We start from the raw sequence: 26,931 nt of genomic DNA, 5'->3' as shown, positions 1-26,931 counted from the left end.
CAGATCAGCATGGGGCGCAGCTGGGAGACCGTGAGTCAGCTCGCTACTTCTTAGAACGGTTTCCATTCAGATACTTCTATGTTTTATTTTAATTGGCTTTTGACGTGCCGTCTCATAACGTTTTATTGTGTTCAATAGAGGCGATACATTATGTGCATAATTAGAAGCCGTTTGATTTTAACTTCTTTGGTAAGAGTTTTCACGGAGAAAAAGTTCGGCAAATGAAAATTTTGCCGCACCGGGTGCCTTGATTTGGGGTTTTGGACACATGGTCCTTGGAGGTGAAGGTTGACACTGTCCTGTCCTGGGTGGGGCTCTGGTCCCTGGCCTTGGACGTTCCCTACAGGAACAGGGTCATACACCTCAGAGGGCCCGGGAGCATCTGTTTTAGGGGCTCAGGTTGACAGGACTAAGACAGCCTTCACAGGGCCTGGACCTTTTCTCTCAGAATCCCCCTCTGAAAGAAGCATCCTGGAACCCCTTGTTTCCTCATAGCTGACTCTGTGGGGGAAGTTTCAGAGGTAAAGCCAGCTTCACACTCCTGGAATTTGGTATTTGGTATTCACTGAGTAACTGGGATGGCCTCGGAGGAGGGGAGAGGGACAGGTCTGGCCAGTTCTGTGGTGTTGTTTATACTTGAGATTACCTCACAGGTCCCAACCCGCTTCCCCGCCCCATCTGGTGGGGGCTGGCCCTCAGCCTTCCAGCCCCCTTTTGCCCACATGCCGGGGAAGCCAGGGGCCAACATGGATCTCCCTGTGGACATCAGCTGAGTCTGGAAGCCTCACCCCTCAGGAGACCATGGAAAGGGACGGCAGCCGGGTGAGTGTCCCCGGGCCTTGGGCCAGAACTTCCCGGCGGTGAGGAAGCAGGGACAGGGCTGGGAGGTAGGTGGGGCGCCACCTGTATGCCTCTGGTCTGGGGGCAGATTGAGTGTGCCTTTCCTCATTTGAAGCTACTTTGGCCTCCTTTTATCCTGGTTTCTACGAGGAGCCCCTGGGAGGAGGGGACGGGATTTGGGATCTGCTCAGGAAGCACCACCGGGCTGTGCCTGAAGTTTGGGCTCCTGCTCTGTGTCCTGGGAGCACCCTGGCCAGGGCATTAATGCTGTTAGATCATCACTTTTGCTGGTTTGAGAAATCACTGAACCTTGGCCTTCTAACTGGATTTCGGCGTTATCCTGGCCAACCCCCTCACTAGACTCCTAAGCCATCCTAGAAAAAAGTGACTTTCTATGAGTATTTGGGACCTTCAAGGAGACTTGTCATTATCCTTTGGTTACTTTCAGGCTTCATAACATCCATGCTTGGAAAGGGCTTCCTTATGTCTAACCATAATTCCTTCTGCTACAACTCAGGTTCCTTGCCTCTTCTTCTGTTCTTGTTGGTGGTAGAGAGCGGCTAGAATGTCGTCTGTGGAAAAGCCAGTTATATACACATGAAGGCGTCCGGAGATTTTGTTCCACTGTGCCTCAGCTCTCTTTCCTCGAGGGACGTACTTCTTGTGTTTTAATTTCTCCTTAGGTCTTGCTTTCTCCTCCTCTCCACCTTCTTTTGTTCTTTATTGACGTCCTCTTCTGCCGACATAGTAGAATCGGAGACTCTGGGAAGGACGGGGCAGCTCTGGGTTTGAGAAAGATCAGCTCAGCCTACATTCTGGCTTATAGTTGACTTGTGGGCCGTTCTGAACCCAAGATACGTTTCTGCAACTTTCACCGTCACCTTTTCCGCCATTCTTCCAGCCCCCTCTTGACTTCTTTCCCGTGCTTCCCTTTTGACCTCTGCACTGTTCTCCTTGGTTCCTGTCTCCACCTCACCAAGGTCACTGGGTCCCAGGCGTCTCGGGTCACTGGAGCCTCTTGTGAGCAGTAAGGGCAATGCATAGGGCAGAATGGAGTTTTGTCTGAGGTGTGGGGAAGGTGAACCCACAGTTACAGCCATGGGGCATGTTTGTTGGTGACTTTCTGGGAGCCTGCCCTTGATGATCCCTAAATACAGAGGATGAGAAGGGCTGATTTGTCTGAAGGAGGGTAGGGCCAGTCCCCGGGCAGGGTCATAGAGGTGACCTCTGCTTATGACACTCATCTTTCCAGAGGTAGGGACCACCATGGAAGGTCACTGGAGGGGCACAGTGGCGAGAACAGACTTTTCATTCCCGATGGAAGAGGTGTTAAGAGGTGTGTTAGGTGCCCTGTTCACTGTGGGAGCCTGTCCTCACTTACTTTGGAATGAAAGAATTGGACCACTCTTCCCTCATTTAAGGTGCTTAAAGTCACCCCCTTGTTTAGGGTAGAACCTCCAAGATAGTGAGCTTGAGGTGGGGAGCAGGGGGAGCTCCCGGGGGCTCTTAATCTTATCTGCAGCAGATTATTTCAGATCGGTTAGTTGAATAGGAGCAGACTGGGAGAAACTGGTTGGCTAAGTCCGTGCCTTCTCTCGGAGGGCTTCACCGCAGGGAGATGGACATTGTGGCTTTTGTCCTTCAGCTCCTTAAAGTGGTGAGGCAGATGATGGCCAACGGACGTGAGCCTGATGAAGTTCCTGTGCATGTCGGTTGGGTCTTCAGGGGACCTTGGACAGGAGGTAGAGAAGGCTCACAGCCTCTCTGTCTTCAGAGGAGGCGCTTCCTCCTCAGTGTCATCATCCTCTAGGGGCTAGTCCTGACTCCCCTAACAACGTGTACAAATATCTCTTCTCCATGCCTCAGGTTTTCCACCTACCAAAGAAGAGGGTTGGACAAATGCTTCCCCCCCGCCACCTCTGGCCCCTTTCTGGCTCCGTGACGGTCTTTGGAATTATACAGAATGGGGTCGGAGGTGCACCACACTGGATATGTGCATTTGTTCTTGAACAATAGTGTGTGTTTTGTGGTTTTTTTCCAAAAGGTGTCACGTTCTTCATGCTTACAGAAGTGCAATGCTTATTATAGAAAACCGAATGGACCCGTTGATAAAACAATAAGACAGTGTAGACGGGTCTTCTTAAAATAGACCAGGTTCTCAGCCAATCAGTCCAAGACCACAGATGCTGTGGACTCGAGAGCAGCTGGTGGTCCCAGGTCAGGTCTAGGATGAGGTACCCTCCCCTCAGGGGGCTGGGCAGGCTCCTAAGACGGAAGGCCAATAGGCTCCGGTCACCGTGCCATCAACCCCATAGTGCAGGCTTCCCCCGGACCCTTGGCACCTGCTCTTTGCCCTTCTAGGCATGCTGCCCTCCCCTGAGACCTCTGTGTTCCATGTTATCATTGGTGCTGAGCAGCCTTTCACCTGGCCTGTCCCACCTGCCCCCCCCCCCCCGCCCCCGCATTGTCCCTGTGACTTGGCAAATGTGAACGAGAATGTGTGGGAGTGTGTGTATGGGGCTGCAGGTTGGGGTGCTGGGCGGGAAGGCCGACTGATGTAACAATAGCCACTTAGCTTAAGTGTGTTGTTTTGGCAAAACAGCTTCCTCTTGGTACAGCAACAGCGGGGTGGACTGTGCCCAGCCAGGCAGGCAAGGGTGCTTCAGGGAGGGGTGAGGGAAGCTGGCACAGGGAACCCGGGGCTTTGGCAGGACCTTGGCAGGACCATGTGGAGTGTGCCTCCTCTGATAGGACCATTGGAGAGCCTCCGTTAAGTACCAGCCCTGAACTGTGTCACCACCCCAGCATTGGCGTGGGAGGGAAATGGGGGGAAACTGAGGCCGCCAGCCCCTGGGCAATCAAATATTAGTTGCTTGGCAGTAACGGGCCCCTGATGTTCTTTAAAGTCTTTGATGAATGAACACATGCATAAACGAATAAACTAATGAATGGACAAGAAGGTGTTTTGATTCTGGTCTAACGGGGATCCCTGAGGCTTTTTCATGAGGCACCGTAAATTAGAAGACACTTTAATGCTCACCCAGGCCGGTCATTTTCAAGTTCTTTGTAGCCGCAGCCTCTTTGGTTCAAATGAAATAGTATGTGGGGCCCATTGTACAAACTACAAAGTGGATCTCCTCTATTTGAAGTGGGGTGAAGGACCCCAAGCCCTTTCCCTGCTACAATGGTCCCTGAGACATTTCCACGGAACCTCTAATGCTCCGGGAACACTGCTTGAAAACAGCTGATCGTCTGCTCCCTTCATTTGCTAGATCGGGAGCTGAGACTCCGAGAGGGATGCCGCTGTCCTTCAGGTCATGTGGATATGGGAGCAGAGCAAGCCTCCCCTGGGTCTTCCAGGCCTGGGACAAGGGACGCCTCCACTCGGCTTCTTAGTCTGGAGCCCAGTGTGATGCCAGGGGTTCCCCAGTTTGGAAGGAGGTGCTGGCGAATCTGCCTGTGCTCTGAGGGGAGCCTGTATTTGTGGGATTTCTCCGGGTTCAGGGAGAGGGGGCAGTGGGATGGAGCCCTGTGTACCTGGAAGAACAACGAAGCCTGGGTTGAGCAGTAAGGATGGGGAAGAAGCATGATCCACTCCGTCCCAGTTCAGACCGGTTCCTTGGAGACCAGTTCAGTCCAGTCCAGTCCACAGTAGAATGGGTTCAGCCTCCCCTGCCGTGGCGCAGGGGCTCCCCAGTCTCCCAACAGGCCAGGGGGCCTTTTAGCTTCCTTGTACCTTTTAATGCCTCCTGTAGGGACTGGGGGCATCTCTCCCTGCCTAGCCCAGGCTGGGGGCCTGCCTATGCCTCCCACTCTGAACATGCTTGATACTCACTGCGAGAGAGAAGCTCCCATAGGGGCCTCAGTCTGGTGAGGAGTCCTTCCCCATCGGAGCCTGGTAAGGGGCGGTGGGAAAGCACATTGATGTGCAGCAGCCGAAGAACGGGAGCCAGAAGGTTAGGGTTCGGGTCCCGGCACCACCCCTGACTGGCTGTATAACCTTAGACGAATCCCATTGCCTTTCTGGGCCTTCATCACCTTCTCAAGTGAGGTGATGCAGGCTGTATGAAGGGATGGGCCAGGGCAGAGGAGGGAGGCCCCACCAGCTTGGGCTGGACTTGAACGGGCCCTGACAGACCTGGCCTTGGGTCACGAAGTCATGTCATCATTGCTGCCTGCCGCCCAGGTGGACATTCTTCGGGTCTCGAGGGAACCCTTTCCTAGGCTCTTCTCCCTGGCATTGCCGGCTGGGCCTACAGGAGACCCAGAGAGGTCAAAGGCGGGACCGCTCGGGCTCTTGTTCACTCACTGCCATCCCCCACCAGGTCAGGGCCCACGGGACAGAGACTGCCGCCAGAAACCATACCTGGGGTGGGGAATCTGCCCCTGGAAGCTGTGGAAAACAGGGCCGCAGGCTAGGTGCAAGGGGCCTTGGGTTTTAGTACCTATTCTGCTGTAAGAGGTACCTAAGTGACTCTGGGGAGAGCACACAAATGTTTCAGGCTTCTACTTCCTTGACTGTAAAATGGGAATAATAATTCTTACTGACTTCTGTTCAGGAAAGTGCTTGGAAAGAACCCCAGAGCTGGGGACTGCTCTTCTCAGCCCTCTCCCTGGCCTGTCTCTCGCTGCCTTCCCGTGGATCCCTGCTCCGCCGGCCTTCAGGCCAGGCCACCTCATGCCCCAGGACACCCCCAGGGGTCTGTTGTGAGTAGGGACCCCTGGGGACTGCAGAGGCCCAGGCAGGTGGTGGCGGCGACAGCCTGGGGTATAGGCCTGGTCTGTGATACAGTGAGGGCTCATGACTGTATTACCCCAGGGGCTCACCTCAGAGAGCACCCTAGGGGGAGGAGGGCGGGGAGAGGCAGGGCCAGGGAAGAGTGGCTGGCAGTGCTGAGCCAGGGAAACGGTCCAGAGTCAGCCACGCTCTGGCTGCGCCCTGTCCATCTGCCCTGCATGCGGGCTGGGGAGAGCCTGGAGTCGGCCATCTGCATTCCATTCTGGGTCTTCTGCTCACTGGCAAAGGCCAGGATTGGGCCGGTTCTGGTCCCAGCTCAGCCCCTTGTATCTTGGGACTTTGGGCAAGAAGCCTCCTCTCTCCCTCTCCCCCACCTACTCCAGGCATCTGCTCTGAGGGTGAGGCCAGGCCACCAGGAGGGAGGCTGGATGCCAGCAGTTGCTCTCCAGGAATTGAGGAAAGGAAATGAGTTGCTGCTGTCGCAGGTTAGACAGCAGGAAGAACTTCCAGCAGGGTGGGGCGGCAGGCCGTGAAATGGGTAAAGAAGGATGGCGGTGGAATCTTCTATTCCAGTGGCCCCTGGAGACCTCTTCCCAGCCTCCTGTGATGGTCCGGGTTGAGGTTCGGAGTCAGGGAGGTAGAGGGGACAGCCTCCCTGGAGGCTGCTTTCCTCGGGTCTTGGGGCTGTCTGTCCACCCTGCTGTCCCTGCTGGGGTTCATTTTCCCCACATGGCAACTCTCCTGTGAGGCTGGGGCTCAGGCTTCTTCTCTTGCCCTTGTCTTCAGGGCCTGAGACTCTGTACGTGCCTCCCCCCGGCTCTGGCGCCAGAGGGCTTGCTCTACGGAGGCCAGGACTCCCAGGACCCCCAGCTCTTTCTTGGATATTGCCCTGTCAATTCCCACACGCCTACTCCCCAGCCCTGGGCAGATTTTGTGCTGGGCTGAGGCTCAAAGTCAGCGGCTTTAGAGTCTGGCCGGGGACTACTCACCCCCTTGGGTACCGAGCCCAAGATTAGTCCCATTTTACATGCCCCAGCTCTCTCTGGACTCCGAGAAGAGGGACCCATGGGAGTCTCCTGCCTAGACCCTCGCTTGCCTGCTCAGGGGCTCTTCTGGCTGCTTCCTGTGCGCCAAGGCCGTGGGTGGGCACGCTGGGACCTACCGTGCAGGTGGAACATTGGGGAGAAGGTTGGGCAAGGCTCAGGAAGTCCCCCCCGTTGCCTTTCTGGCTGCTCCAGGCTTCCCGCTGTGCCTGCCCCCCCCCCCCCCCCCGCCAGCTACCCCTCTGGTCTCATTCCCTTCCCCTAGCCTTCCCATCATCCCCCTCTGGGCCTCCACCTGCTGTGGCCCCCTTTGTTCCTGCCATGGTGATGTGGTACCAGGACCAGGGCCCCGGGGTCCTGCTCAGGTGGGGACAACCCGAACTCTTGAATGAGAATCAGAGGCTTATAAGTCCCTGCAAGCCCACCAATCAGTTCAGCAGCTTTGGGCATGCTCTCTAGTCCCCTGCACCCAGTTTCCTCATGTATTAACTGGGGATCGTGGTTCCTGCCCGGTTTGCTAGCACGACCCTGTGAGAATCACATGAAATAATGAGTGTGGAAGCTTTTTGCACACCGTAAGCCTCAAGGAAGGGAAGGAAGTCACTGGGGACACTCGTGATACCGTGGGTCCAGACTCTACCTGCTCTTAGTAGGTCTGGCCGGGACCCCAGCCCTGTCACTTACCTGAGATGGGAGTTTGGGCATCTTCTTAAGCTCTCCGGACCGCGGTTTCAAGATCTGTTAAGTGGGGCTCACACTAACAGCTGTAAAGAGCTTTGATGAGGTTGAGATGGGATCCAGTTAAGTTCCTAACAGGCTGCCACATTTGTTGTGCCGTGCCACACATTTACAGACCAGGTTCTTTCATGTGTATCCTGCGGTGATCTGGGGGAAGGAGGCGAGATCGGTCCCATCTTACCCGTGTGGAGATAGACTGAAGTATTCACTTAGTTGCCCAAGGCAGCCCGTTCGGGAATGGATGCAGTCATATTTGAGCACACATTTTTCTATTTCAAGTCCGTTGTCTTCAACAAACAGACACCCACTGTCACAGCTGATGGTCCCCGAGTTCTTACTTTCCATATGGCGTCTATAACAAACAACGCTGTGAAGCAGGGTCATTGGCTCACCTTACAAATACGGAATCTGAGGTACAAAGAGGTTAAGTCACTGGCCCGGAGTCACTTGCTGGCGTGGGGAGTGCTTGATGACTGGCAGACTGTCTCTCCTGTCCCCTGGCTCCACCAGGTCCTGGCGAGTGCAGCACCCACCCGTGATTCCTGCCAGAAAGAAGTTCCACAAGACTGAGATCCCTGTGGAACCACCAGCCCCACTTCCAGGCTCCCCATGGTGCTCCCAGCCCTGCAAGGGCCCAGCTCTCAGGCCATGTCACAAATGCAGAATGAGCGCCCTGTATGCAGGTGCAGGGAGAAGACTGTGCCGGGGCTCTTGCTACTGACTCGAGAAGGCAGGGGAGCTCAGACACATGCAGGCTTGGGGCAGAATCCCGACTGTGTGATTCTGGCCAGTCTGAGCCCTGGGCGTTGGTTTCCTTATCTGTCAAATGGGCTTCTAAAAACACCAAACTCTCGGGGACCAGGACGGAGTGAGGACCTCACGAGCTCACAGACAAGGAAGCTTTTTGTAAATTGTAAAGTGCTTTGCATGGTGACCTAATTATTTTATTGTCTCACGTAATGGAAATTGGCCCCCAAGGGTAGGGAAGGCTTATTGTGTGAGCACAGCAGGGAAGGAAGCCTGGCAGGCCAGTTGAGCTGCCCAGTGCCAGGATCCCGGGCAGGTGCTAAGGCTTAGGCCACCACTGGTGGGAGGCACGGGGCTCTAAACAGTCTGGGTCTTAGGAGGGCCTTCGTCTGGCCTTTATCTCCCTAAGATGAGCTCCCGCCACCTTTCGGCCCTTTGGTCATGCCTCGTGGCTGTTGCCGTTCATCCAGGTGGGTGCTGTGTGGGCCAAGGCGAAGGCAGAGAGAAATGGTCATTTCCTGCCCAGCCGCCATGTGCCAGATGCAGGCAAGACATTTTCTATTTTATCTCACTGAATCCTCAGCATCATTAGTCCTATCCTACAGACTAAGGAAAAGAAAGGTTCTGTGGCTTGCCCGAAGTCACGCTGCTGGCTGCAGGATCGAGACCCGGGTCTGCCTGCCTCCGAAGCCATTGGCTGTCAGCTGACGCATGCTGTATTTTCAACACACCCTCAGCGCCTCTCCTTGCCCCCTTCCCTACCCCAAGTCCTGTTCCCCTTGGAGCGTCTAGGGGCTCACCTGTCTTCATTTTATGGAAGTCTAGTGTCTGAATCCGAGCTCTGGTTCAGCGGTGTCGGCTGCAGCCCATCTTCGGGTCCCTGAACACGTACAAGTGTGTCCCTGCTCAGCTGGCGGGGCCACCTGGGTCCACGTGTATTTACCCACATCCATTAATTAACCCCAGTAACTCTCTAGGATAATGGCTCCTGGTCCCTGCCCGCGGGAAGCCTGAGTGTGGTCAGGGACTGGAGATTCCTTTTTGAGTTCATCGCGCAGCCTTGAGAACAATGAGGAAGCGACCAAACCAATGACCTCTGACTGACTCTTAGAAAAGGGAGTTTTAAAAAAGGAAAACAAGAAGCCCCCGCAGGGTAGAGATGATGGTGTTGCCTTGGGCCGATGTGCTAACGAGGAGGACTTTTTCTTAACTGGTTTGCTTACTAATGACAAATGTTAAGCATGGTGGCAGGTGAGGGTGGCGAACAGGTCCCAGCGGTCCCAAGCCTGTCCCCTCCACACAGCCCTGCCAACTGTGCCCCCCTCCCCCGCCCCCTGCCACTCCTTCTCCTGGGCTGCCTTCCTGAGCAGACCAGTCAGTGCTCAGCAGAACTTGGGACGAGGGGCAGGTGCGGTCCCTGCGCCAGGTCAATTCCCAGCTCCCCCTGCTGCCCCTGGGGACTTCCGGAGGGGGCTTAAGAGGTAGAGACGGTACAAGGGGCCTGAGGGAGGTGACAGGGACCGGGGGCCCTGCCGGACTGCCCACCCGCTCCCTCTTAGATTTAGAACACCCCAGAGGCTCCGCTTTCCAGGAAGGAACAGGCCCCACATTCACGGATGGCCTCCTAAGACCGGCTGCTGGGCTGTCACCCTCGTCCCTCCTCAGAGAGGCAGCAAAGCCTCGTGGTCGGGTTGGCCGCCGAGCCGGACTTTCTGGACTCCCCCTCTGGCCCCGCCGCTCGCCAGCTATGATGGCATGATCGCATTGCTCAGTCTCTCCGCTTCTGTTTCCCTTGTGCAAGATGGGGGTGACGGGGCTGTTGTGAGGGTGAAGTGAGTGAATGCATCTAAAGCTCTGAGAGCACGGGAAGTCCTCTGCCCCCGTGCGTTAGAGCAGACGACTCCAGCGGCCGCTGCGTAGGGTTGAGGATCTTGTGCAAGAGGGACGCACTCCTACCCCAGCCCCTACCTTCTTCTGGCTTTGCCTCTCCCGTCTCCCTGACGCGCCGGTGAATCGGTACATGTGCGCCCACGCGAGTGCGTGTGGGTGCAGGTGCGTGAGTGAAAGCGAATTCTGGGGTCACTGAGAATGGTGGGCTACAAGGCAGGCCAGGGTTTTTCCTTGAGTGAGTGCTTTCCACACTCTTCGATGACAGCTCGTAGTAAGAACGTGGTTTTCTCAATCTGGGGCCCACGAAAGACAGGGGCAGGGTGTGGGGTGAGAGAAGTGAAGAGGGGCTGAAAGAGTGATTACTTCCCCCACCGGGGACCACACCTCCCTGAGCGACTCTCAGAGAGGGGGTCCCTATACCCAGGTAGCCAAAGCAAGGGCCCCCAAGCCCCAAGCGGATGGCCCACGGCCCTCTGCCCGCTCCGTAGATTCCCGTGATGGGAGAGCGGTGTAGGGAGCTGGGGAGAGTAGGCTTTTTGAACTTGCACTCCATCCTGAGACACTCTTCTTCTCGGATGCTTCCCTGCCAGGGGGCGGTGGTGGGAGAGGGGGGAGTTGCTCAACCCCTGGCCACTTGGCCTGGGGCATTTATCTGCTGGCTTAGCAGGGCTGACAGCTGGGTGGGTTCTCAGGGGGGTAGCCTGAGGGATGCCCTTCGTTCTGTTTTCAGAATGCTTCCCCCGCACGGACGTCTCCAGCCCGGGCATCCCCTTCCAGGTCAGCATCCGGCAGGTCATTGTCCACCAGGTCAGCCTCCACGGCCTCCTCTCCGACGAGAGTGTACCTTGTTAGAGCAACACCAGTGGGGGCCGTGCCCATCCGGGCATCTCCTGCCAGGTCGGCCCCGGCCACCAGGGAGAGCCCAGGTAAGGGGGACGCTGCGGGGAAGGCAAGAGCATAGGGAAGGAGTCGATGGGTGGGGAGGAGGGGGGAACAGTCAGACATGGGCAGGGGGGGTCCGGGGAGGTAGGGGCCGAAAGGAGCCATCCCATGCAAGCCCGAGACCGTGGAAAATTGTGGCCAGCGGGGTAAGGGAGAAGAAACCAGGTCCAACGAAGCAGCTGTCACTTTGGGGGCCGGGCAGCCTGGGTCAGAGGACAGATTTGGAGAGGTGGGGTTAGAGAGCCCGGTTAGAGACTGGGGTTCTTTCCTCAGGCTGCCCCGTGGGTCTGCCGGGAGGCCAGGGTCTGCCCTAGAATAGGGTCCTGATCACGGGTCCATCTGTGGTAGAGGAGGAAAGGGAGAGATTCTGACCAGGTAGGCCCTCTCACACCCCAACTCTCCAAACTGGCTTCTGTGGTTCAGGTGCCGGATGGAAGTCACAGCGGCCAGATGGGCCTTGGGGCCAGCTCTGCCCCTAACAGAACAGTGTTCCCGCCCATCCTTACGCTGCCCTCCTCCTATCCTAGACTTCGGCCTGTCCCCACCACCACGATACAGACTGGCCTGGAGAATTGTCCATATTTGGGGTCCCTTTCACAGTCTTGCCCTCCTCAAGGGCTGGTGAGGGACCCTCGGGTTGTGGCCTCTGGAATCAGACACACTTCGTTTGAACCCCTGCTCTGCCATTCGCTAGCCAAGTAACCTTGAGCAAGTTCTTTACCTTTTTGTGAGCCCCAGTTTCCCCGCCTCTAACATGAGCCTGGTAACGTGCAGCTCACACGGGTGCCTTGAGAATTACATGAGAGAACGCTTGCAAATGCCTGGCTGGCCCGTAGTAGGTGCTCAGTGAAAGGGAGCTGCAGGTACCAGGTGAGGTGGGGTCACATTCCGGAGTGCAGGGGTCCTAACGGGGCCCTTCCAGGCCAGCCTGCTTCCTTCTCCCTCCTCCGCTCCACCGGACCCCTCTCAACAGCCTTACCCTCCCTTGCTCCTGCCCTGTCCCTAGGTGTCAGCTTGCCCAAGTTCACCTGGCAGGAGGGCCAGAAGCGGCTGCCACTCATCGGATGTATCCTCCTCCTCATCGCCCTCGTGGTGTCGCTCATCATCCTCTGTGAGTTTCACGGAGGGAGCAGGGGCGGGCTCTGGCCACAGCAGGCTGGAGTGGGGTCCCCGGGTGGGGGTGCGGCGCAGGGAGTCCTGAGTGGGGAACGCACACTCGCTGGCTACCGTGCCCCCCGGAGACACTCCTGCAAGTGGCCTTGGACCACAGGGCCTGCAGGCCCCTTTGAGGACACGGGGTGGAGGGGAACCGGGCCCGGGCTTCGTCTGTGCTACTTCCTGGGCATCTTGCCCGGGAGAGTGAACCACTCTGAGCTCAGCTTCTGCATCTTCGGTTGGGATTAAATTCATTCAGTTCGTGTGACTTACTCTGCGCCCTGTCCACGCTCATAAAGACTTCACTGGGTTATGGGGAATAAATGAGATGAGGGCACGAAATCTAAAAGTGCTCGTTATTTTTTTAAAAACTAAAAAAAAAAAAAAACCAAAAAAAACCCAAAAAAAACCAGAGTAGAGAAAGTCAGGCATTTTCAGACAATGAGATAAAGTGCTCAGGGGCTTAGGTTTCCTTAACCTCCCCACCCCCCCAAAATACCCCACACATGTACTTTAGAAAAGATACCCAGGACAGGGTCTGGGGCTCTCTGCTGGGGAGCCCACCGTGGGCCCAGCACAGCGTGGGACCTTAGGAGGGAGCACACATCAGGCCACACTGTCCTCAGGGCGAGCACAGTCTTCTGAGGGACATAGCTGGAAAATTAAGGTCACACGTGACCGTCAGGAACAGGTGACAGCTGCGTGGGCTGGGACGGTAGAGGCCAGCTCACGAAGGGTCAGGTGACGGCCTGGAAGACGGGAGGGCATGTTGACAGGGGATCTGAGCAGGATAAGCAGCTGCAGGAAACACAGGGGACAGGTGGGCAAGGTCGGCGTGGGGAGAGGGAAGGGACCCACTTAGCCAGAGAGGGAAAAATACTATTTGGGGCTGTGGGGGCCGTCTGGGTATGGCTGGGCCCCACTGTAGAGAGCTTGAAATGCCAGGCTCGGGGTTAGGCTTCTGTTAAAGAGGCAGCACATGTGGTGAGGAGCCGGCTGGACCGCCGCACGGAGACACGGGCTGGCCAGGCTGCTCCAGGAAGGAGGTGACGCAGGGGGAGCTAGTGTGTTGGTTAAGGGCATGCCCCTCCCCCCCCCCCCCCCCCCCCGCCCACCATAACATCCGGGCTCTGCCCCTTACCAGCTGTGCGACCACAGCAAATGGATTAACTTCAAGCCTCAGTGTCCCCACATGCCTGACAAGGTGGTGGCGTCACGGTCACGACGCACATAAAGGTCTCAGCCCGGTGCCTGCCACATGGTGTCCATGTGAACCTCCAGCCAGGACTTGCTGCCCCTCCCGCACAGGGCAGTGCTCCGGGGAACCCCCCGGCCATCCTCTGAGAGGGGAATGACCCCTGAGGGGATGAGATGGCATCCAAGGGCACGCCCCCCGGATAGGCTTATAGTCATGGTGTGGTCCCCTGACTGTCAAGGTGGCCCCTCCATTCAGAGGGGGACTGACCCGGGTTCCCGGGAGCCTCAGTGCCCAGGGCGTGGGAGGGGGAAGACCAGGGCACAGAGAGGAAGGGCAAGTCCAAAACATTAGGTGGCATCGGTGCCGGGGTCTGGAAGGAGCAGACACACAAGGGTGACCTTCACCTTGGGTGGTAGGGTCAGTGGGGGAAGCAGGGGGTCAGGCTGAGGAGGAGATTGAAGACGAGGGGCAGGGTGAGGAGTTAGAACTCGGGTTTCTTGGGCACTCGAGGGAGGCTGTCTCCAGGCAGGAGGGATGGGACTCCCAGTTTGAGAAGAGGTTGGTGTTTGAGACAGAGGGAGTCACGAGCCTGACTTTCACACATGGTTTGTGAAGCTTGTGCATTTGGGAATCAGCCACCTAGAATTTGTCTTTGAATGGAAAGACATTTACAGGCATAAAGACAAGTAATGGGGCAAGAACTGAGCAAAGGAGACATCCCTTGTTTAGGGGAGAAAGAGAAGGAAGAAAATCCAGGAGTTTCTGGGACTAAGGAATGGCCTTGGAGAAGACAGGATGGCTACTGCTTGCGTGTGGGGACTGTGGAGACAGAAATGTCTCTGCCATGACCCACAGAGCAGAGATGAAGGGATGCCAGAGGGGCTCTGAGAGGGGGGCTCTGGGATGCTGGAGGAGGGCTTTCTCTGGTCACCGCTCTGGCCCATGTAGGGCATGGGAGCTTCCAAAGCAGTACCTGCCTCCACACCTCCCTCTCCTCTCTGTCTCTCTCTTTGTCCCTCCCTCTTTCTTTCTCTCTCTCTCTCTCTGGGTGGCTGCTTGAGTCTGCCTGGTGCTACCCTGCTTGCAGGAGCTTTCCAGAGCATTCTGGAGCATTCCTGAGCAGCCTTTCTCTCCATACAGATGGGGGAAGAGAGCCCCAGAGTCCAAGAGGGATTGCAGGTCGGTGTCTCAGAACCCCCAGGGCCTGGGGCTGCTTAGCGTCTGGTCTCCCGGGGGCTGGCAGTGACCCGCCTGTCTGCTTTACTGTTTTCCAGTCTACTTCTGGCGGGGCCACACAGGAATCAAGTACAAGGAGCCAGTGGAGAGCTGCCCCATACATGCCGTGCGCTGTGATGGGGTCGTGGACTGTAAGCTGAGAAGTGATGAGCTGGGCTGTGGTAAGGACACTGGGCACGGGTGCGTGTGTGAGAGGGTGTGAGTGCACACTGCAAACCGCCCATCAGCTTGAATAGGGGGCAGTGGACAGAGAGCCGGAGGACCTGGGCTCTGGTCACGGTCGCCTTGGGTCTGAAACCTGGCTTGGGGTGCTGTGTGACTTGGGCAAGTCACTTACCTTCTCTGGGCTTCAGTTTCTTAATTTGTGAAATGGATGAGATTAGTAGTTCTCAGAATCTGCCTACTCCCGAGTAGCAGACAAAATGGAGCTGCTCTGGCCGGAGGCAGGTGTGGGGTCCACGTGCCCCTGCTCTTTGCCCAGCAGGTGACCCCTGACTTGGCACCCCCTGCGGTTTCATAAAGTCAGTTTGTCAACAGCTGGCCTCGATGAGCACAAAGGTCTCTTTGAGCCCTGATCCTCAGTGCTTTTCCGGTGCGTTGTGTATGTATAGCCCGGATGCAGGTGTCTGTGGGTGCGTATCGCCTGTGTGTTTACACGTATCGTTGCCCATAAGCACGTCTCTCTGTGACTGAACACGCAGTCGGATCACAGACCCTATTCCCCTTGTCACTCTCTCGTTCGGGCATGTCACTGCCCTCTTGAGGTGCTGCCTCCTGGCATTGCTCACCCCGTTTTCCCAGCAGAGGTCCCCTGGGTCCTGTGGCATGGAGGGCTGTCTGCCCTGCCCCAGCCCCTCCCTTGGCTCCGCCTCTACTGAGTGTCTGGGGCTTCTGAGCCCTGGCCAGTGATCATTACCTCCCGGATCTGGCTCCCGGACGTTCCCCAGGCCCCAGCGAGGAGCCTTAGGACAGGAGCATCTCAGAGCCTCACTCAGGACATTCCTCAAGACTTTGGAGCTTCCTGGGTGCTGAAAGCCCGCTCTGCCCTTTTCTTGCCTGGCAGTGAGGTTTGATTGGAACAAGTCTCTGCTTAAAGTCTACTCTGGATCCTCCCATCAGTGGCTTCCCATCTGCAGTGACAGCTGGAACGACTCCTACTCAGAGAAGACGTGCCAGCAGCTGGGTTTCATGAGGTAAACCTCTCCCCAGGGTCCCAGCTTCGGGGATGCCTCGGGCTCTTTGCAGGGGCCTCTCAGGCTCATTGCGGGCACCTTGAAAGGGCACCTGGGTGGCTCAGTCCGCCAAGCGTCCTGTTCTTGATTTTGGCTCGGGTCCTGATCTCGCGGTTTGTGAGTTTGAGCCCCGTGTGGGGCCCTGTGCTGACAGTGCGGGGCCTGCTTGGGATTCTGTCCCTTGCTCTGCCCCTCCCCCACTAGCTTGTACCTGCTCTCTCTCTAAATAAATAAATAAATAAACATTAAAAAAAGAAGATAAAAAAGATCCTCGAGGACCCGGGATGAGAGCACTAGCTCAGGACACTCTTGAGTTAGGCAGAGACAGTGGCCTCGGGAGCCCAAGCCTGGGGGTAAGTTGTTCCCACGAGGCCAAAGCAATTATTTGTAGATCTGCAGGAGGAGGTCACTCCCGCCCGGTTCTCTGCATCGAAGTGGCCTTGTGTCCAGTGATCGCATTTAATGGTCGCGGTGGCCCTGTGAGGGGGATGGGCTCTGGGGCCTGTCTTGTCCTCTCCTCACGGCTGGGAATTAGGGGCTGGGGCTCTGAGCTACAGCCGTTGTGGCTTGAGCTGGAACGCATCAAAGGGGGAAGGGGATGGGCAGGTGTGGCCAGGTAAAGTCTTAGAATCTTTGGCTCTCAAGATTTCCAACCAAAGCTGATGCTAGTGGGTGGGGCGGGGGGTAGGGTTAGGACAGCCTTCCTGCTTGAAGGGGTCCCCCATCCTTCCCTTATTTGCAGGCCACATAGCCAGCTCCGTCCTCCCTGCTGGTCTGCGCTTTGGGGGGGTTCACCAAGGTGTGTGAGGTCATGGGGAGAAGGGTTTAGGATGTCGCTGAGGACTCTCTGTAGAAGAAGCACCTTGAGAAGCGGGGGCTCGGAGGCTGGGGCTTAGAACCTGTTCTCTGCCCTCACTTCAGCCTCAGAGTTCTGATCATCAGAGAGGGACCCAAGGGATCCGGCTGGAAGATAATACACATCTTTCATCGTGGAGTTGTGAGGCCTTATGCAAATCTGAGCCTCCCTGGGGCTTCAGTAGATAGTGGCGTTTATTCAAAGAATGTAACTGAGATTTAATACGGGCCAGAGACCGTGTGGCCCCCAGACAAGATCCCTGCCCTTAGAGAATCTCCGGTATGGTGTGGGCAAGAGAGGCTCGAACGAATAACCATGGTACAATGTGATGTGTAATGATAAGGGCAAAGGAGAGCGTGCACCTGAAAGACAGCAGGGAACGGAGGAACGCCCAGGGAGAGGAATGGCACGCACAAAGGCCCACTCTCAAGCAAGGGGTATCGTGTTCTAGAGGTGCGCAGAAGTGCCACACCGATAGTGATCCATGCATTCCCCGCATCCGAATCGCCTGGGGCGCTTGTTAAAATGCACCCCAAAATCGGAATCTGTGGATTGGGGTTTAGAACCTGCTTCATAAATGCCCCAAGGTGATGCCTATAGACACTGTGGTCTGACATCTGGGAAGCGACTACAAGGTTCTCAGACTTTACTGTACGAACCCATAACGTGGGGATCTTTAAAAGGCAGAGTCTGGCCCAGCAGGTCCGGGGTGTGGCTGCCGCTGGCCCGTGGATCACAGTTTGGCTAGAGAAGGGCCGGGTCAGTGTTTCTCGAACTTGCGTGTGCACCCAAATCACCCGGAGAGCCTGTTAAAAACACGGGGCCAGAGTTCCTGGTTCAGCAGGTCTAGGGTTCAGAGGACCCAGGAATTTGCATTTCTAACAAGTTCCCAGGCGGTGCTGATGCCGCTGTCCGGGATGGGACCACACTTTGAAAACCACGGGGCTGGCGCACAGGGCTAGTGGGGACAGTGGTGGACTACGTGGGACGGGTCTGAGCGTATTGGGCCTTAGCCGCCTCTGGCCTCTCCCAGCAGGACTCTAACACACACCCGGGGACCGGGAAGGGTGCGGTCTGTCTCAAGGGGGGGCTCATTCTTCTTTCCGTCCCCTCCCTTACAGTGCTTACCGGACAACCGAGGTGGCCCACAGGGATCTCACCAGCAGCCTCTCAATCTCCAAATACAACTCTACCCTCCAGGAAAGCCTCTACAGGTGCGGTGGGGCAGGCCAGGCTGCCTGCCTGTGCGCAGGGAAACGGCGGAGCGCTTTGAGTCGGGGACCCCCTCTCCTTTGGCCTTTCTGGGACCCAGCCTCCGGGAACCCATCGCGAATGTCAGGAGCATCCCAGAAACAGTCCTCATTTGCCACCTGTCTCCTGACTTGAAAGTTCTGATTGAAGCTCGGTGCCGAGAGCACCTCAAGGTCGGGGTGGCACAGAGTTTATCTGGTTGCCGGAGACCACGAGTGAACCCTGGGGCCACCAGGCGGCCAGGTGTTAGAGCTGGAAGCTGCTGCAGGGAGGGGGCTTGGGGTGGGGGGCGGGGGGGGGAAACGTCACTGGGGTGAGCAGGTGCAGGGTAGGGAGCAGGAGCAGGAGTGCCAGGTGCCTGTGGTCAGGGACAGGGAGGCCCCACTGCCAAGCACTGGCCCCCTCCTGGGCCTTGCCCTCTGTCATCTTTGCACTGTGGCTCTGCCCTTGTCGCAACCCCACTCCCCACTCAAGGGGAGGCTCCAGCAGCTAACAGTGTTTACCCTGGGGAGGGGAAAGAAGAAACAAGACTTCCAGAGCAAAAGGGATGGGGAGGGCAGGGGAGGGGGGGGGAAGGAAGGGAAGTGGATCAGCCGTACCCTGGATGCCTGCTTTGTGTAGGTGTTTTGCGTGCTACGGGGCTGGCAGAGCATTGAGGAACTGTCAGAGGAGGGTCAGGCCACCTGTTCAGCTGTGGAAAGATGCTGGGACAATGAAGTCATGAGTTCAGAGGACATGGATCTATGCAAACGTGTGCCATCTACAGGGGTGGGGACAAGAGTGGGGATGGTTTGCGCTGAGCCATCCCCATTCCTGGAGAAAGCACTAGAAGGGTCTGTCTCTCTGGGAGGGACGTCAGAATCTCTATCTGATGCAAAGGAGATGGGATAGGAACTTAGAGTCAACCAGGGAAGGCTTCCTGGAGGAGGTGTTTAATGTGCCCTTTTCACATCTTCTGCGTCTCTTCCTGCAGGTCTGAATGCCCTTCCCAGCAGTATGTCTCTCTCCAGTGTTCCCGTAAGAAGATGCTCTTCCCCCTGGACTGTGGCCTGTGTGGGGTGGGAGTCAGGGAGCAGAGGGGTGGGACCTCTCTGGGGGCGATGGTCAGCCCTGGGGGTCCAAGCCAGGAAGATGGTCTTAACTAGCAGGACTGCTTCAGGGCTGGGGGCCCCGTAAGGCACTGGGACAGTCTCAGGGTAGCATTTGCCCTTGTCCTGACTCTGCCCAGCTCAGCAACCTTGTTCCTACAAGGGAAGCCATTCAAATCTCATGGATTCTGGGTGGTGGGAAGCACTGGGAGAGCCAGTCTGGACCAGCTTAAAGCTCCCGTATCAGTAGACGCGGAACTAGATGGGCCAACATTTACCGAGTACCTTCTGTGCCACAAGGCACCGGGCTCTTGATAAACACGATTGCGTGGGATTCTCACGGGGCAGATGCCATTACTGTCCGCTCACTGATAAGAGGCCGAAGTGTTTGCCTTGCTTAATGCAGACCGCTGGTAGGTGGGGAGTCAGTATCCAACCTCGGGTCTGACCCCAAACCCCAAGCCATGAATCAGCCCACAGGTGCTGTGTTCTCTGTAATGACCAGGTAGGGATGCTCCCCTGGGCAGGCAGGCACGGGGACTACAGACGGAGTGCCCACCCCCTCCGATCGCTGCTGGTCCTTCACTCTGTCCCCTTTCGAAGAAAAAAGGACACGTGTCTGAACACACTTGGGGACTGCCCTCCTTGTCCACAATTTTGGGGGCACGATTCACTCCTTCTGGAAATGTTCCCTTGGGATCCACACAGGGTCCCCAGTAGCCCTGAATGACCCACTGGGGAGCCATGTGGGCACAGACCCACCCGCACGGCAGGGAAAGTTCGTTTCTCCTTTGTCTGCAAATGATAGAGGTCCCTGTCACCATGCCCATCAATTCGGGGTCATGTCAGACTTGGTCTGCTTCCCCGACCTCCTGACAGCAGCCTTGGGGTTCACCGCCACCACCTCGATGCCTGGCACGGTGCCCAAAGCTTCAGGCACTTAGTAAGCCTTTGCCAAGGAGAGAAGGAGTGAGTGGCAGGAAAGAGGAACCCGCCTAGGATGCAACTTCGCGCTGGGTGGTCCCAGAACCAGGTCAGGTGGTCTGACCTACTGCTCTGCTTTGGCAGGAAGCAGCCGAGCCACATCAGATGAAGTGAGCAAAGCAGTGTCCGTGGGCGGGTGGGCGCCCTCAGGATGAGGCTGCCCAAGCCCGCCCTGGATCCAGGGAGCACGGTGGCGGCTCTGAGGACAGCAGAGGTCACGGTTTGTCTCTTCTGCCTGTCCCCAGACTGCGGACTGAGGGCCATGACTGGGCGGATCGTGGGAGGGGCGCTGGCCCCAGAGAGCAAGTGGCCTTGGCAAGTGAGTCTGCAGTATGACACCACGCACATCTGCGGGGGCACGCTGATCGACGCCCAGTGGGTGCTCACCGCCGCTCACTGCTTCTTTGTGTAAGTACCCGAGGGGGGGGGGGCGGTGACGCCGTGCCTCCCGGGTTGGGGATCCCCAGGAGGGCCCGACGGCAGACTCACTTGTCCGGTCCGCAGAGGAGGGCTTGGGCCGTGAACCCGGCCCCCGAGGGCAGGCGCCACTGGTGCGGCCGGGGGGCCGTGGTTGGCGGTTGTGATTTCGTCCCGGGGAGTGTGAGTTGGGGCTTCTGGTTCCGAGCTCGGCCCAGAATGAGAAAAGAACCTTGATGACCCCCAGGGAGGGTGAGGGGGGCCTACACAAGGGCTTGGGAACCTGCCCCTGAAGAGGCCTCTGCTTCCTGCAGCAGGAACTTAGGGGAGGGGAGCCCGAGGAATCGGGAACGCGGATCCGGGAAGTGAGGGATGGGGATTGTAGGGAGGGTGGAACAGTCAGCTTCTGACCGTCACCAGCCAGGCTTGTCCCTTTGAGCCGGTGAGCAGGAAAGGGCCTTGGGGGGGGCGGGCGCTGGCTTCCCCAGTCGCGAGTGAGTCTCTGGCAGATCCATTTGTGCCGAGGTGTGGCCCGTCCACCTTGTAGGAAACTTGGTGGCATGACGAGGAGGCGGTGGGGGTAGATGTTCACAGCTTGTGCCCGTGCCCTCTCTTTATTACTGGGAGGTGCAGAGTGGCCGGTTCACGAGGGGCTTGTGGAGGCAGGGGATTGTTTTGGAGCCCTGGGCTGGGATAGACGGCTCCCCTTAGAGGTCATTTCGTCCATCCTCCTGCCTGTAAGCTGCAGCCACGGCCGCGGCTCCCTGGGGGTAGCAGGTGCTGCCACTGGGCTCCACCAGACCACGGTCTCTTGTGGCTCCTGCAGGACCCGGGAGAAGATCCTGGAGGGCTGGAAGGTCTACGCGGGTACCAGCAACCTGCTCCAGCTGCCTGCGGCGGCCTCCATCTCCCAGATCATCATCAATGGCAACTACACGGACGAGGAGGACGACTATGACATTGCCCTCATGCGGCTCTCCAAGCCCCTGACCCTGTCTGGTGAGTGGATCGACACCGGTCACACCCACCCCGGCTCCTCCAGTCGACCCTCAGGGCCCAGCCTTGTGGCCTCTGTGCACCCCTCTTGGGGTTCCCGAGCCTCAGCACGGTGGCGGTCAAAGGCTCTTAGGGGTCATTTATTGCAACACCTCTACTTTACCATTGAGGAAACTGAGGCCCAGAGGCTAGAAATAAGGTTGTCCCAAATGACACATCTCGCATCGCAAGCTGGTGACAGAGACAAGGCTTGGATACTGGTCTCAATCCAAGTACATAGATCGAATTGTTTCATGCGTATTTATTCAGCACTTACTAGGGGCCGGGCACCGTGGTAGGCGTTTTACATCTGCGGTAACACTAAACTCTTCACAGCCAGTCCTGTAGAGCAGGTACTCTTGCTAGCTTCGGTTTACCTTTGAGGAGATGGAACTTTCCAGAGAGAAGATTACCCAAGGCAATGAAGTAGTAAGTGGCCGCTCCGGGACTGGATCCAGGAGGGTCCCCCTCCCTAGCAATGCCGTTTGCCCTGGGCTCTCCGCTGGCCGATTGCTATGACGGCCGCCGTGGAGAACACATTTCAAAAGTGGATTGCCACGGGGTTGACTAGAGGAAGGACGTGCTCGGAGTTGTCAGGAGATCAAAGGAGGCTTCATTCATTAATTCACTCTCTCCTGTGCAAACTTACCAAGTACTTACTGTGTGTCTGCTGCTAGGTAACAGGCTGCACAGTTGCAATTCAATTCTATTCAAGTCGAACAATGGGTGACCCACACAGACAGTCCCCAGAGGCCGATGACGTGATGATGAGGACGGCTGGGGGAGCCACGGTGGCACAGATGGGGCTTCCTTGAAGGATAGCTGAGTGCATCAGGCTCTCCAGAAGCCTCCGAGGGCTCTCTGGTTAGTCCTGCCTTTCTGGTGCTCTGAGCCCGTGAGCTGGTCTTTCTTGGCACATTAATTACAGAGGTGGTATCGGTCATGACTCAGACACTGGGTCATCAGAGTGGGGTGAGGAGGAGGAAACCACAGCAGAGCTCAGTTGGGTGGGGCCGGTCCAGAGCCACACCACCCAGCCACCCAGCGGGCAAGCCCTCCCTGCCCTCTTCCTGTCCTCCAGCCTTGTTTGTGGAGCCTGGGACTGCGAGGTGAGGGGGCATTCCTCTGCCCCCGCCCTGCCCTGCCCCTCACGCCCACCCAAAAGGGGGGCAGTCAGGTCTGCAGGACCAGGATGGGCCTTTCCGACCTTGCCGAACCCAGACCCCATTTGGCTAAGCTTCCAGATCTCCAACCGCCCCAACCCCCCTTAAATGTTATTTGGAATTCCAAATCAAATTAAGTAATTTGTAAAACCAAACGAAAGGTATTACGATATCGCACGTGCTTTTCAGACTGTGGCAGGCCCCTCTCCGGACTCCGATAGGCCCCTGGGCAGGAAGCACACGTGTAGTCTGAGAAGCACAGCTTAGATTTATGTAGTCCTCTGGTCAGACCATGTGCCCTGAGTTTGGGTTTAGAAATCAGGCATTTTCTCCAACTCCTTCGACAGGCCTAGCACCTTGAAGTCACGGTACTATCGGTGAAAACTTACGAAAACTCACTGATACATGTAATCCCCCCATAAAAACGAGCGGGATGTATAACAGTGTGACATGTTTTTAAGACCCTACATCTTAAAAAATGAGCATATTTTAAGAAATTAGGTTTTGCTTTTTTTGGTTAATTGATGCCATTCCCTCACTTATTTTTTTTATTAAATTTTTTTTAATGTTTATTTATTTTTGAGAGAGAGAGAGGGACAGAGCATGAGTAGGGGAGGAGCAGAGAGAGAGGGGGACACAGAATCCAAAGTTGAGTCTGTCCGCACTGAGCTGTCAGCACTGAGCCTGACACGGGGCTCGAACTCACCAACCACGAGATCATGACCTGAGCCAAAGTCGGACGCTTAACCGACTGAGCCACCCAGGCGCTCCCCCCCGCCCTTTTTTTTAACCCTCATTTATTTTTTGTTTGTTTACTCTCCAGCAGACGAACGTGTTAGACACCAAAACTTAAAGCCCACTTTATGGAAGAATCTAGCATTGATTCTCACTCCCGCCCTCCCTTCCTCCGTGTCTGTCCTTCCTTTCTTCCTTGCTCTGTTTGTTGAGCACATTGCACATGTTGGGCACTGTTCCAGATGCAGGAGGCTGCAGTGAGCGTAACAAACAATTGAGGACACTGCAAACATTCTATCAACTGAGAATTTCCTCTTGCAAATTGGGGTTTGGTGGTCCATGCCCTGGTCTACCTAAGGATGCCAGTCCTCAGAGAGAGCTTGTGAAGTGATCTCCAACAACACCTTCTAGATGTTTCTGAGCACGGGAGCAAGTGAGCAGTGGTTTTGTGGTCTGTGCCTCTGGGGCTGTGCTCTTCCCGCCTGGAGAGGTTGTCTGACCTGGAGGGAGTGCCTCAGGCCCTGACCACCCAGTGGGTGCTCTCCCCAGACCGGGCTGGACACATCACTGAGATGCCATGGGGAGAATGCCTGGAACTTAGCCTGTGGCTGCTCTTTGCTCTGATGGATGGGCACGGAGGAGGCTCAGCCAGGAAAGCCGCTCTAAGAAGGGAGAGATGTGTGGCCACCCAGGATCGGCTTGGCACAGGGGAGCTTCCAAGGCCTATGCTTCTGTCCACAGGGCACCCACTGAAATCAGAATGCTTGAGGGACTCTGGTAGTACCCTGAAGGCTGGAGGGTCAAGATGAAGGGACCGAGTTTCTTGCCTGGTCAGTTCAAGGGCCCAGAAGATTCAGAACCAGTCTGGGGGCAAGGAGGAGGGTCCTAGGACACTGGGACTCCCGTCCCTTGGAGCTGCCATCCCAACCAAAATCTCCGGCCTTGTCCCCGCACTGATGTCTCGAGGTCTCCTTGCAGCTCATGTCCACCCTGCCTGCCTCCCTATGCATGGACAGACCTTCAGCCTCAATGAGACCTGCTGGATCACAGGCTTTGGCAAGACCAAGGAGACAGATGGTGAGGGGACAGAGATGCTGGGGTGTGTGTGTGTGTGTGTGTGTGTGTGTGTGCGCGCACATCTGTATGGAGTGGGTGGAGGTGATGTGTTGGGTTGGGGTATATAGAGGAGGGCCTATCTAGATGAGGGTTTGGGCATTATGGATTCATGGGCCTGGGTGTGGATGTCCGCGTGTTCACCTCACTCCCACACAAGGCGGACTCTCTGGTAGCCCGTAACAGAAACTTTTAATCTCGCGAAGTCCACCCTCGACCCAATCTCCCCATCTTACAAATGAGGAAACCGAAGACCTCCGGGGCTAAGTCACTTGCCCACGGTCACCCCGGTAGTTTCCAACAGACAGAACTGAGGCTAGAACACGGTTCTCCTGCCTCACACCGCGCGGCTTGCTCGCGGCCCCTCAGTTGTTACTTTTGTATCCATTGGATGAACTCTTCCATGGAAAAAGCCCCCATTCAACTGAAATGATTCTGAATTTCTTTTTATAAGTGAAAAAAAAGAGAAAAAGGTCGTCTTGGCACGGGCAGCATTAGTCAACCAAAAGGAGAAGTCCCAAATGTACGAGTGAAAAAAATCCCAGCTGTTGACACAGGCTTAACTAATCTCAGCTACTTTTGCATATAGCTACGGAAGTTCAGAAAGCTATCCTGTACATAGACACAAGGTGTGTTTATACACAGGTCCGTACATAAGGGCCTGGACATTTATTTCCTCCGAACTCTTAGGTGCCACCTCCCGGTGAGGAGGCACCAACGCTTCGTTCGCATACCTTACGAGAAAAGAAAGACTATTTCCAGGACTGACAACACTGTGCAGCCTGTGTTCAGACCACGTAGGCTTCGTGGCTCAGGTCCTTCCATCGTTGCAGACCACACCAGGTGCCTGCGTCCCCCTAAACAGCTTTGCACAGAGCGTTCCAAAGTAAAAGCCTGTAAACCAACCCAAGGTGGGGGTGTATATCCCCAAGTATATGTCAAAGCGGTTGGTGCGACAGTGCCCTCCAGCCAAGCCCACCTGGAAACCCTCCATAGTTGTGAACACCTTGGGTTCCTTGCTTATTGTACTGAGGGGGGACATGTACCATGGAGAACCGTGAAAGTCTTACTAACAGAGTGCTAGACAGGACTTATCATAGGACCTGGGTGGTTTGGGGATGCAGGTTCAGAGAAGCGGAGCATTTGTCCAGACTGGATGCTTTCAGGAAGCAGGAGTAATTCCACGATTGGGTATCTTAATAGTCTCCTCCAGGAGTTAAGAATAAACTGAGTCGAAAGCTCTGATGGGTGAATAAGCAGTAGCCACTCCTACTGGCTGGGAGAGGGGATATTTGGTATTTTGGTGGTTTGCGCAGTAACCTCCCTTAGTTTCGTTTATGCTCAAACAAGAGTAAGGTGGCTTCCCCGCCATCACGGACGGAGTGGCCTCGTCCGATGTCGGCTCCGAAAGATCGGTTACATTTGGCCCGAGAGCGCCTGGCTGGCCTCACTGTTAGACTCTGGCTAGCTGCCGGGGGCAGGGCCGCTGGTCCCTTGCTCAGTGTGATGGAGTGGTGACCGGCCCGGGAGCAGCCCGGTCCTGATCTCGGCCCCAGAACTGACCAGCCGTGTGACCGTGGGCACGTCGCAACTTCGGCCACGAGTTTCTCCAACTGTAAACGGATTCATTGCGCCTCTTCCGGGCACCTGGTTCCTGAAAACCAAATGAAATGGTGGATCTGATGGTGCTTTGAGTACAGAAAGGCGCTGTGCAGCGTGCAGGCAGCCTCGTGGGCTGTGAGTTTGAACGTGTACGTACGTGTATGTCTCTGTTACGTGTGTGGGAGTGTGTGTGCGTCCGTACGTGCTGGGGGGCCAGCCGTGGGAATGGTGCCCTCCGCCTCCAGGAAGCTGGGAGTCCGGGTCGGGGGGTGAGCGGCTAGAAGGCCGGGAAGCTGCCGGAAGTCTCACTCCTTCCCATCTTCTCTTTCCTCGACTCTACCTCACTGAAGAGAAGACATCCCCCTTCCTCCGGGAGGTGCAGGTCAACCTCATTGACTTTAAGAAATGCAATGACTTCTTGGTCTATGACAGTTACCTTACCCCAAGGATGATGTGTGCTGGGGACCTTCGGGGAGGCAGAGACTCCTGCCAGGTGAGGCTGCCTGCGAGAAGCCTGGGGTGTTGGGTTTGGAGTGAGAATCTGGTGCCCACTGTCGCTTGCCCAAGGACCGCCTCCCCTCCCCTGCTGATAATGTGTGCTCCCTCCTGCCCGCCCCCCCCCACCCCCTGTAGGGAGACAGCGGGGGGCCCCTGGTCTGTGAGCAGAACAGTCGTTGGTACCTGGCAGGAGTCACTAGCTGGGGCACAGGCTGTGGCCAGAGGAACAAGCCCGGTGTGTATACCAAAGTGACAGAAGTCCTCCCCTGGATCTACAGCAAAATGGAGGTGAGAGCCTGCAGGGGGCGCTGCGCGGGGCAGGCTGGGAGCTCCCAAGGGTGGGGTGCCTGCAAGAGGGCCCGGGCTTTCCCCAGGGGCTCGGCAGAGTTCCCCTCACCCCCTTGTGCTTGGGGTGTTCAGAAGACTGGGA

The 26,931-nt window shown here is 56.6% G+C and overlaps 1 protein-coding gene across 2 annotated transcripts in view; it reads left to right on the top strand.

The window, feature by feature from the left end:
• The first annotated feature begins 299 nt into the window (after window positions 1-299).
• TMPRSS13 (transmembrane serine protease 13) overlaps window positions 300-26,931 on the top strand; it is a 28,687-nt gene continuing 2,055 nt past the window's right edge. Inside the window, exons 1-13 of one of the 2 annotated variants that reach the window (XM_058686866.1) lie at window positions 300-822; window positions 10,727-10,922; window positions 11,945-12,049; window positions 14,432-14,470; window positions 14,566-14,688; window positions 15,591-15,720; window positions 17,737-17,829; window positions 18,840-18,883; window positions 20,184-20,346; window positions 21,182-21,354; window positions 24,267-24,365; window positions 26,354-26,496; window positions 26,637-26,789. In XM_058686866.1, the coding sequence (XP_058542849.1) occupies window positions 802-822; window positions 10,727-10,922; window positions 11,945-12,049; window positions 14,432-14,470; window positions 14,566-14,688; window positions 15,591-15,720; window positions 17,737-17,829; window positions 18,840-18,883; window positions 20,184-20,346; window positions 21,182-21,354; window positions 24,267-24,365; window positions 26,354-26,496; window positions 26,637-26,789 (1,482 nt within the window). In that variant the 5' untranslated portion in view covers window positions 300-801. The remainder of the gene's footprint in view (window positions 823-10,726; window positions 10,923-11,944; window positions 12,050-14,431; window positions 14,471-14,565; window positions 14,689-15,590; window positions 15,721-17,736; window positions 17,830-18,839; window positions 18,884-20,183; window positions 20,347-21,181; window positions 21,355-24,266; window positions 24,366-26,353; window positions 26,497-26,636; window positions 26,790-26,931) is intronic. The other variant, XM_058686867.1, reaches the window with a different exon arrangement.

The sequence above is a fragment of the Neofelis nebulosa genome, chromosome 10, assembly GCF_028018385.1.
Source record: "Neofelis nebulosa isolate mNeoNeb1 chromosome 10, mNeoNeb1.pri, whole genome shotgun sequence".
Classification (NCBI taxonomy): Eukaryota; Metazoa; Chordata; class Mammalia; order Carnivora; family Felidae; genus Neofelis; species Neofelis nebulosa.
This window is presented reverse-complemented; position numbering and strand designations above follow the sequence as displayed.